The sequence below is a fragment of the Egretta garzetta genome, unplaced genomic scaffold (assembly GCF_000687185.1).
Source record: "Egretta garzetta isolate BGI_Z169 unplaced genomic scaffold, ASM68718v1 scaffold130, whole genome shotgun sequence".
In the NCBI taxonomy this organism is placed as follows: domain Eukaryota; kingdom Metazoa; phylum Chordata; class Aves; order Pelecaniformes; family Ardeidae; genus Egretta; species Egretta garzetta.
In genome coordinates, this window is record NW_009258284.1 from 3,299,943 (window position 1) to 3,311,543 (window position 11,601).

The following is an 11,601-nucleotide window of genomic DNA, read 5'->3' on the forward strand; positions in this document are numbered from 1 at the left end:
TTGCAAATATATACACACAGCATGTAGATATGGCTTTAATTAATTCACTTGGAATCCTATATAGTTGCACAATAGTGCAAATACTTAATGTGTGAGCTGTAAAAACCTAGTTTTTTTTAAGTAGCAGCAGCTCAGCAACATGAAACACAGAAGCCAGGTTTTAATTAGTGCTCAGATATGTTTTATTAATCTAAGCTGTGCTATGTTATCAGTATGTTTTGTGGTCTACATATCTGAAATTCATGGAAAGTTACTTTTTTAATGGTTTCTATGAACTATATACTCTTGCCTGTAAGAGGAGCAAGGTCATGCATTCAGTTTTTGTCTTCCTGCTTCTTACTGGTTTACTCTTCATTTCTTGAGAACTGTGAAGCACAACTTTATACAGATTCTTCCTTACTATTTTCATGTAGTAGTTGATGAAATGTTCAGTAGGCAAACTCTGTGGAAACAGGACTTCTTCATTTATTGGAATTACAAAAATCATGCAGGGTTTTAGCACTGTATTTTATTCTGCTTCTTTCTGGATCCAGATCTGGTTAATGCCTAACAAGTTAGCACAGATTCAAATTCAAAATTTTACAGGCCTTGGATGCTTTGCTGTTTGTCTGGATCCTCAAATTCATCCTGTGTGGTCAACATTCTTCTTTCCCATGCAAAGGAAGATTAATTTGGAAAGATGCCCTTCTACTCCAGAGCGGATAAAGGGATATCTATTTGATTAGAGACAAGATTAGTCTTCTGTGGAAAACAGAACAACAACTGTTTGTTTACCAGATGAGATTGATTTACTGGTGCAGCTAGAGGAAATTTGAGAGAAGACAGGTAGAGCTAGACATGGCATTCTGAACTGCATTTTTGGATGTGGGTTTCTTACTGCAAGTTTGTCTTGTTTCCACTGTCCTCGAGCACTTAGTGATGCCGTGGCCTTCATCTTCACCCTGTGCTTATTCTTGCAAAGAGATGGACACCAAAACGGGAGACACGCACGGGATAGTACTTTCTCAGGATTTAAAAGTTTCCTCTCGAGGTTCAAAGGTGCAACACTGCTATTGTGATTTTACCCTTCTTCATTCTTCTAAAAAAACATTCACCGTATTAAATTGTGATGTGTTCTTTACGAACTTGCAACAGCCTGTGCAAGTTAAAGGACTTTTCCAGCCAAAGCAGCTGCTGAGTTGAAGAAGCTGTCCTGAGTGGGGCAAGGTAGCACTTTTGTGAGCGAATCAGCCCGGATTGCTCCACTTTAGGTCTGCACAGGAAACGAGCAGCAGAGGACTGCTTGGGCTGTGTGCCTCACCCTCGCCCCAGCCATATCTACTTTCTGACCAACACAGGGCTCCACTAGCTCTGTACGCCAACACGCAAGTTATCAATGGAAGAAGATCTGGTTAGCGGTGTCCCTGCTCACTGCAGGGGGGCTGGACTAGATGACCTCTAGGGGTCCCTTCCAACCCAAACCATTCTATGATTCTATGAGAACCTAATGTGTTTTTTGCAGTTTGCAGACACCTTTTCCTCCCACTCTTCCTTTCCCTTGTCCATCCCATATTCACTTATAAAATCTTCCACTTGGAGAGGTTGGGACTCATCCTTACAGCCATGGAAGCCATAGGATACCCATACCAAGGCCCTCTGGACCATTTACGCTTTTTAGATAATTCCATTAGTATTTTCACAGTAGTACTTCATGCCGGTCTCCTTTTGGCATTTGAATTTACTCTGTCCAGATCTGTTGCACTGGTCTACTGCCTGCTAACCTTGTTATTCTCCGTGATGTCAGTCTATTATGTTGTCACTAATTAAAAGCTGTACTGATGGCCAAATTATTTCATAAGGCCTTTTATTTATATTTGAGAGGTAATTCTAAATGACATATTTACATCTGTATTCTGTGTGAATGTTAAACCGGTATTTCTCTGACAGCATAAGAAGCTTCTTTGTGATTTCACTCTGTTACCTCATGCATATGCGTAATCTGCAAATTCATGTCATCAGCAGGTTTCATCATAATAATTTCTGCCTCTAAGAAAAAAAGGTAGTGAGAAGTTAAGATGAAAATCAGATGCTGCTTGGCTTTTAGAGGTTCTGCTGTGTAGTTTTATTTTGATTATCTACAAAGCGCTACAGCAGCAAAAAACATCCTAGGCAAAGCAATTCATGTCTTCAGTGAAATAGGAGATATACTGCAGGCCACCTAAATGGCTTGCATAGGATGCAGCATAAAAAAAAAAAAAAAGGTGCATTGAATGCTTAGGCAGAAAGCATAACGCTTCTTTTAAGTCTTTTCCCAAGACCTACTTGCTTCATCAAGTCCAGGGCCCTATTACCGACTGTGTCAAAACTTATCTGAAAAGCTGTTAGTTACAGTTCTCCATCTTTGGGAAAGGTGTTCTGGAACCTCACTTTTTTCTGAGGGTTAAAATCACACCAATTCCCAATTTATATAATATTAACCATGGAAAAACTGTACTGAGTTTGGTTATTGCCCTTTTCCTGGGATTTTCCATTGATGCAGTTACAGGGAACGATCAGATCCTCTTCAAATCTGTTTTATCATAATAAACAGCCTAAGCACTTCTAGTTATGTCACCTGAGAGTTGCTTCATCCTTCTCGGCATCCAGCCTAATCTTTTCTTCAAGTATTCCAGACTGAGATTAATCTTTCTTGAACCTTGGTAATTAGAATTGTAGGTAGTCTAGTTTTTTTCTTCGTTAAATAGGATTTACTAGGAAACAAGGAGGAGGAGGATCTGGCAGCCTCCAACAGTCAAACATCAACAAGTCAGTTTTTCTTAATTTTCACAGCACTTTCAATACCCTTATTTCATGTCCCAATCATCCGTCTTCTAGCCTCTTGCATGAGGAAGATGAGGAGAAGCAGCTCAGGGTAATTAGGTACTTTATAAAGAAGCAGAAATGACACTTTTTTAACAAAGATTTTCCGCAAGATGTGGCAGGAGTCTTTTAATTACAGCTGGGATTCCTGCGGAGCTTTTGTTTCACTTTCGTGTTCGGGGAAGAAATGGGATTTGCGTGTGGTGGGCCATTTACTGCGTGATCACACCGCTCTCTTTTCCTTCGACAGAAGATACAGTTCCAAAGAAAGTGGTCTGCCACTTCAATGGGAAGACATACGCGGACGAGGAGCGCTGGGACATCGACAGCTGCACCCACTGCTACTGCCTGCAGGGCCAGACGCTCTGCTCCACCGTCAGCTGCCCACCCCTCCCCTGCGCCGAGCCCATCAACGTGGAGGGGAGCTGCTGCCCCATGTGCCCAGGTAATGCCGTGTGACAACCCGGATTATTGTAAAGAAATTCTGTACAATGAGGGTGGTAAAACACTGGAACGGGTTGCCCAGAGAGGTGGTGGAGGCCCCATCCCTGGAAGCATTCAAGGCCAGGTTGGATGGGGCTGTGAGCAACCTGATGTGGTTAGCGGTGTCCCTGCTCCCTGCAGGGGGGTTGGGCTGGGTGACCTCTAGGGGTCCCTTCCAACCCAAACATTCTATGATTCTATGATAATAAAAGGTTTTTTAATTGGTTTTTGAACACCAGTCCACGACTGAATGGAATCAAGAAGACAACAGACATTTAGACTTCAGGAAAAGGAGTATTCTTAACAGATAAGCATATTGTGCCAATATATAGTTTGAATTTTACTTATTCTTAGAACTGTGAACTCAAAAATCAGTTGCTTATCCCTGCTGTGTCCTTTCACAAGGTTATGGAAATACATTAGTGAAGTAGGATAATGAGTATTCTTACAACTCCGCAGATTCTGTCAGTGATTAACATTTCTGTCTTTTCCGAGTCTCTTCGTTACCATTTCAACTATTGCATTGCTTTATTTATCATTTTAACTTGGCTTAAAAGTAATATGAAATTTTCTTAGCTATGAACTGGGGGTGTTCAGCCTGGAGCAGAGGAGGCTGAGGGGAGACCTGATCGCCCTCTACAACTGCCTGACAGGAGGGGGGAGCGAGGTGGGGGTCGGCCTCTTCTCCCTGGTAATGGACAACAGGATGAGGGGAAATGGACTCAAGTTGTGCCAGGGCAGTTTTAGGCTAGACATTAGGAAAAACTTCTTCACCGAAAGGGCTGTCAGGCTCTGGAATGGGCTGCCCGGGGAGGTGGTCGAGTCCCCATCCCTGGAGGGATTTAAAAGAAGGATAGATGAGGTGCTTAGGGCCATGGTTTAGTGGTGGGATGGCAGGGTTAGGTTAAAGGTTGGACTCAATGATCTTAAAGGTCTTCTCCAACCAAAGTGATTCTATGTTTCTGTGCACACAAGGGATGTAAGAGTTGCAACTGGTTTTTAATGCTAGTCCTGACAGACATCTGCAGGATTTTTCTCATCTTATTCAGTCAGCTGGTAACTACAAATGGGGAGATTCAGCAGTCCCCTCTCCTGCAATTCTCCTGCTTTGAGGATTACAAAAAAAAGGCCAGCAAAGAAAAGAGCAGTGACAGTTTATGTATCAACTGGGAAGATGTAGCCTTCCCTTGGCATTTTTGTTGTTCAGCATCACAAAGAGGCAAGGCTGTAGTAGCGCGTGTATTCTGAGATGGTAATTTCAGAAGCAAATTTGTCCACAAGACTATATCATCCCATTCACACATTAGGATAATGATAATGGCAGCAGGCGTGTGTCCCATATACAGTATGAAACAGGCTTTAAAACAAAATCCCAGATAAGTAATGGTGAAAATTCTGAAACAAATGAAAAGATTTGTAGGACAAAGCACTGCACATGGCCAAGTATATTTTCTGAATTAAGAGCAGCACCGGGAAGTTAAGCAGCCTGTAATTTGTGAAACACATTTATCTCATTTCCCAGAGATGTATGTACCTGAACCTACTAACATCCCCATTGAGAAGACAAATCATCGAGAGGGCATTGAACTAGAAGTACCAAACTGGCCAACACCGAGTGAAAATGACATCATCCACATTCACAGAGGTAAGATCCGATATAAACGGGGCTAACTTAGGTCTGTGTTTATTCCCCGTGTTTTGCTTGTTCTATTCAGGTAGCATCGATGTAATGTTCTGAAAAGGTCATTATCTGAGAATATTCTTCAGTGCAGAACTCTCACATGCGTTTTGCTTTGAGTAAAGATGACTCAGTCTATTAAATTATATTTATGCAATTTGGTCTCATTATCGTTCCATCTTCAGCTTGGAAGAAACATCTGTGTTGGTGTGATGGAGTTCTATAAAATTAAGAATGTGATAAAATTATGAATATGGAGTGGTCTGCAGTGTCTTTTCGGATACCAAAACTGGAAAGCAGGCTGTTGCCAGGCCGCTGGAGTCGATAGACCTTCATTTGATCCATTTGACGTTCTTATATTGATAAACAAGACCAGGAAAACGTGTACCACAACTTAACATATATCACAGACAAATGCCAGATAAAAAAAAAAAAGCCCAACAGTTCACGGGTTGATGGTAGAGGGCAAATAAAGTTGTCTAAAGTTGTAAATCCATCTTCTGTTCAGAACTGTGCTGAAATGGTTATTCTGGGGTAGGGGGAACACTCTGTGTCACAGTCTTTGTTAACCTTTTCTAACTGAAGGACTACCTAAACTTGTATATATATATTTTTTTAAATCCAAGGATGATCTCCTAGCATATTATCATTTGGTGGCTAGGACAAAGGATGCATGAAATGTAACTGCTTTATGAAATTGTAAGCTTACATTTTTACAATTACAGCATTTTAATTTCTCGCAGGCATTAGTAGCTGGCTTGCAACTATCCTGGCTGGGGATCATAAACACACACACTGCAAACTGTGTGGGGAACGTTGTGTATGTCACCGAAAATCACCATTCTTTGCAATTACATGCAAAACTTGCAGCCTAGTAGGCTGTCAGCAGTCTTGTTTTCACAGGTTGAGTGGCGCAAGTGTTGTAATATGTTCTCAACAAATGAGAGAGCATACACATCAGAATTATCTTACCAGTTGTTGTTTGTTTTTAATAAAGGGGGCCTTCATCCTAAGACTTCCAGGTTGTCCTCAGCATAGAAACACAGGCTGATTTTTTTTTATTATTTTTTTTTTTAAAGTGGGAACTTGGTTGTGATCATATAAGATAATGCAAACACAACTGGGCTCAGAGGTTATTGTCAGACTTGCTTGTTATTGTGCTTTAGATTCCATCCTATTTCCACTCTTTTTGATGGCCTTTTCCCAGCTGATACAGTCGCTATGTAAGATCCTGTCTTCCAGTTGTTCTAATTTATACGAAAAAGGTGACGTTTCAGGAGAGAAGTGTCCAAATTCATGCGAGTGACAAGACCCACGGCTGGGACTTTCATAATTACGTTCTTCTTTATGGTCGAGGCCCATTTACAGTCACTAACAACCGCTCACGTTTGCCTGGCAGACATGAGCCACCTCCAGGGAGAGTACAGAAGTGGCGGTGGACCGCACCCGAGCGAAGATGCGTCGGTTAGCTCCGTTGCCTTGGTGACGATTCCGATCACGATAGCGCTGTTGCTGATCGTCGTCCTTCTGCTCGTCAATCAGAAAAAGCAGTGGATTCCAGTGTCCTGCTACAAAGCTCCAACAAAGGTGCCCTGTTTACATTTCTTCCCAGGCTTTCGCTTTTTTGGAAAAGATTAACTAGAATATCGTGTAGGATGCAACTGAGTTCACATCATCTGGACTCTCTTACATTATTTTCTCTTTATGTCTTAAACCATTTCATACCAGCCAGTCTATTGGCATTTATTTAGTCCCCTGAATGATTTTTTTCGCTATCAAACAAAAGCATTTCCTGCCCCATATATTAATGAGTTGTCACTAGATAGAAATCAAGCTCAGCAACGAAAATGAAAAAACAAACACCCCAACTGCGCATATGTGTAGGTAAATACATGCAATTTTATTCTCTGCAGTCAAACTCGTAAGAGAGTATTTTTGCTTTCTTAACCATCCACTTTAAAAGTATTGTCCAACATCAGGTACCGTATGTACTAGTAGTGTTTATCACATTTTCTAATAACAGCATCGTATGGTTCTGGGATTAATATTTTAAGAGAGATCTCAGGAAATATCTGCCTATTAAGTATTCTGAGACTACCAAAAAAAGGAAGAAGCAGGTAGCCTAGAAATGAACAGTGAAAAGAGCCCTGGTTTAAGTAGTTCCATCAGCAGACTAAGCCCATTGCTTTGTATTAAAATGCCATTTATAGCAGTTCCCCAATTTATCCCCCTTATATTTCCTAGTTCTAATCAAACAGACTTTGTTCATACTTGGAACACAATTTGAGAGCATCCTTTCCTCAGTTCCACCTAGAAGAGTAATGCAGTACCTTTAAAAATTAAGTGTCCATATTCTTTCTGTCACTGCTGCAGAGCTTTAAAAAAAAAAAAAAAGTCTTTTCCAAAATGTTTACAAATACAGTCAGAGCATAAAATTGAATTCAATTGTAATTAAATAGGAAGCATGAGGAATTGGTATGATTCCACTTCCAGTCTTTCAAGACAAGTAAGTGATACCAGTTTTTGAATTTCTTAAGGAATGCATTTAAAAATCCATTTTTAACTCTAATGTATTCACTCTGACACCCAGAAAGGCTGCTGTGTGCTATGTGACAGAATAGTTGAAGCTGAAGTGAAAATCACAACTTCCTAACTGTGGAACTATAATCAATGATGCTACGTACTTTTTTACTTACCAAACATCATTTTCCTCAAACACTTCTGTTGCTGAAACAGTTTTTCAGTGTCACCAAAAGGCATCATCCATATGCTAAGCAAGCTTCCTTTAAGCCACATAAATATTCAATGCAAGACTGTGGATACAGTGAAAACTCGGATTTCTTGTGAGGGTCTTTGTCATAAATGTAGCTTTTTTTTAAGGTTTCTTCAACTAGGTGTCGCTCATTAGTTTCTCCTATTCCTTGCTGGGTGATTGATGGTTCCTAGTAATAAATCTTGGCAAGCCCCTTTCAGCTTGTGTTCTTTCTGTTCCAAACAGTCCAGTCAATAAAGAATAAATCAACAACTGTGCTTAAATCATATCAATACCAAAAGAAAGGTTATAAGAAAGATGTTTAAAATTACAGCTGGACTGCTAATGGTTAGCCCTGATTCCGTTAAGATCAGTGAATCGCAGGACTTCCCTGTGAATCCTGTCCACAGAGTTTTGAAGAGCCAAATGCAAAAGATTTCACAATAATGTTCTGTAATAAATATTTGGGTAAAAAAAACTTCTTGTGACAAGGGTTACTGAATGTAAATTTTTAGTAATTAAAAACCCATCTGCTTTAAGTCTTGGAAAAAGAAGCTACACCAGTGGAAACTGGAATTTTTAAGATTTGTAGCATGCTTAGAGCGTGAGCAGAGTCACTGACTTCCTGTGGATCCAGCGAGTATGTTACTGCCTGTCCTCCTTCGTGCTTAGCCCACAAACACCTACAGTCGCGCACACCCAGCATTGTTTCACCTTCCTCTCGGCTGCAGAATCTTTCCAGTTGAAGGATTCTCAGAGGGAATAGTAGGACTGGATATGGGGACACCAGAGCTCTGTTCAGGAGATGAAAAATGGTGGTTCAGAAGAGGGTGCTGGTCCGTTCCTGTGCCTGCCATAAGCCTTTACCAGCTTCAGCAAAACTCCAGACTCTTTCATTGCCGATTTGATTCCGTTTAGCACTTACGGACTTGGAACTGTAAACTTTTTTTTTTTTATTATTTCTTTTTAATTATGGGTGGAATACAAACATGTTTTAACCAATTCAATATTCCCTTTCTGTTTTAACAGCCTTCTTGCCTAAACAATCAACTGGTATATGTGGACTGCAAGAAAGGTACCATGGTCCAGGTGGACAGTTCTCAGAGGATGCTAAGAATTGCAGACCCAGATTCAAGATACAGTGGATTTTACAGCATGCAGAAACAGAACAACCTACAGGCAGATAATTTCTATCAAACAGTTTGAAGAATTGCACCCTTACCAAGGATTTACAAAAAAGAGAGAGAGACTAAGTCTGCTATTAAAATAAAACTAGAATTGTGCACTTGCTTAGTGGATTGTATTGGATTTGTGACTACATGTACAGCTCTAAGACCTTACTGGGATGAGCTCTGACTCCTGCAATGTGCCAGAAAAAGCATTCCCACTTTTCCTTGAGATAACTGACCAAGTGTTTTCTTAGAACCAAAGTTTTAAAACTTGTTAAGATGTATTTGCTTGTAACATAGCTATAGAGGTTTTTTTTGGGAGGGGGAATCAGGGGCTAGGGGTAGGCAATGAGGTAAAAAGAAGCTTCAGAGAAGCTGGTCATGCTTGGCTGGAGACGAAAACGAATAAGGAATACTGCCGAGCAGCAGGGTCGTGTTTTTTTCTTGCTGCTCTGAAACTGCATCTGTTGCAGCAAAGCCTAACCCCCGGTGAAAAAAAATACGGAAAGGTCTGATTTTTTTAATTTTTTTTTCCCCCCAGCTGTTGCTACAGTAATATACTCCTAGAACAGAATTCGTCACATCACAGGTGTGGTGTAGCTGCAAATATTTTTCTATATGATGAGAAGCTGCAGTAGTTAAATGAAATAGCAAGGAAAAGGTTATAGCAGAAAATAAAGGGTGGGTTTATTAAGGATGTATAAAATTATACCTTGTGCTGCTTTTTGGTTTTATTTTTGTTTTCTTCAAAGCTGATTGGCTAGATTAGCCAGACTTTGGCAGAGTTAGCAAATGACTGAGGCCTAAGTAATTCCTGATATGAGCACTGGATCTTTTGACAGCAGTATTGAAGGAAGGAAGGAAAAGTCAAGAACACCACGCAGTTCCAGGGGCTTTTGTTTGTTTGTTTTTGTCCGTTGTGGTTTTGTTTTGTTATTTTGTATCAATCTCTGGTTGTTCATACAGGAGAAGGAGAAATATTTTTGTTGGACAAAGCTCTTGCTTACAAGAGAGTGAAAAAGAGACTGTTTTAAGGTTGTTGTTTTTTTTTTTTTTCTCGTTGATGTTCTTATTTACTGGTATGCAGATTTAGAAACTACTTCCATGCTAGGAAGCTGCTTAATTTTAATTGTATATTACTCAAGCACCTTTTTTGAAGCTCAGAAAAAAAAAGGAGATCATGCTTCTTTAAACTTTAGCATTATAGGAATATTTATGTAAATATAATTATGCTAAAACCAACAAAAAGTATTTGTATGTTTGTGTATATATATGTATATACAAATGCACGTAGGTATACATAGGTATATATACGTGCATGTGTATATACACTATACATATATATACTGTATATATAAAATACTATGTATACAGTATATATTTTTTCTATTTTTTTTTCTTGTTGAATGTATTTTTATCTGAGAGAGATTTTACCCAGAGCAGAAACAGATAAACAGGCATTCCATATCAATGCTTAATCGCTTGTGAGTTTAGGAAAGACAAGAAAAGAGCATCTCATTCTACCTACCGTTTGATTTGATTTGAAAGTGTTTGCGCGCGCGTGTGTGTGTGTGTGCACTCTTGTGTTTGCGTGTGTACAGTACGTGCACGATTATAGCAGTAAGCGTTGCTCTTGCTACTTGCTACATTTCAGGGTGTTTCTTCTTTTTCTTTTCCTGCTTAGCCTTAAAAAGGCTTTTTAATGAATGCATTGGCTAGAGACACTGATGACAATATACATGCAGCACTAATCAGCTCCACAGAATAACACCATCGGCTCCTGGATTTTCTTTTTTTTTGTTTGTTTGTTTTTCTTTCTTTCTTTTTTTTTTTTTTTCTTCAAACAATTGTTTGAAACAACTACTGGAATATTGTCCACATTAAGCTGGAAGTTTGTTGTAGCTTGCCTCATTTATAACTCTGACTGTATAATACAATGTTAACTTTCCAAACAGGTCTTGGCACTTTTATACTAATTACCCATTTGTGCATTGCCTTTTTTTCTTTTACAAATGCTTGTCATAAGAGACACAGATACCCAGTATGCTTAATGTGAAAAGAAAATGTATTTTTTGTAAAGGAACTCTCAAGTATTGTTGTAAATACTTGGTCAGAGGTTGCTGAACTTTAAAACTGAAAAAAAAAAAACCCTAATTTATTATTATAATGACCTAATTTATTAATCTGAAGATTAACAATTTTTTTGTTTTAGAATATCAAAAAGGTGTTCTAGCTGTTCGCATCAAAGAAAAAAATAGGTTATCATTAAGGGTCAACATTTTTTCTGCTTATATAACTTCAGTTTCCAACCACCAATAAGAAAAAATGTAGTCTCCCCAGTGTTTTGTACTCAATCTGATATCGAAACAGAGATGTTTCTGTCCAGTTACCACAAAGATTTTGTCAAGACAAAAACATCCATTCCTTGCATAAGAGTAAGCAGTCTTTATCCAGAAATTGTAAATGCTTGCTTTTGTTCTACAATCAAGGCCATATTCTGAAAATATTAGCAGGATATAGGACATGGTGTAAAATGTTTTTTATTTTTATTATTTTATTATTATTATTTTAAAGATATGATTTATCCTATGTGCTGTATCCATTACACTCTTTTACTTTGGTTCCTGTTGTGCTCTTGTAAGAGAAATGCAGATATAATTTTCTGAAAAATAGATGCATAT

The 11,601-nt window shown here is 39.1% G+C and overlaps 1 protein-coding gene across 1 annotated transcript in view; it reads left to right on the forward strand.

Moving 5' to 3' along the window:
• The window catches only part of CRIM1 (cysteine rich transmembrane BMP regulator 1), a 206,194-nt gene extending 197,237 nt beyond the window's left edge, over positions 1-8,957 (forward strand). The window contains exons 16-19 of the mRNA XM_009637026.2: positions 3,089-3,283; positions 4,844-4,966; positions 6,399-6,586; positions 8,781-8,957. Of these exons, the coding sequence (XP_009635321.1) occupies positions 3,089-3,283; positions 4,844-4,966; positions 6,399-6,586; positions 8,781-8,957 (683 nt within the window). The remainder of the gene's footprint in view (positions 1-3,088; positions 3,284-4,843; positions 4,967-6,398; positions 6,587-8,780) is intronic.
• Positions 8,958-11,601: the final 2,644 nt, after the last annotated feature.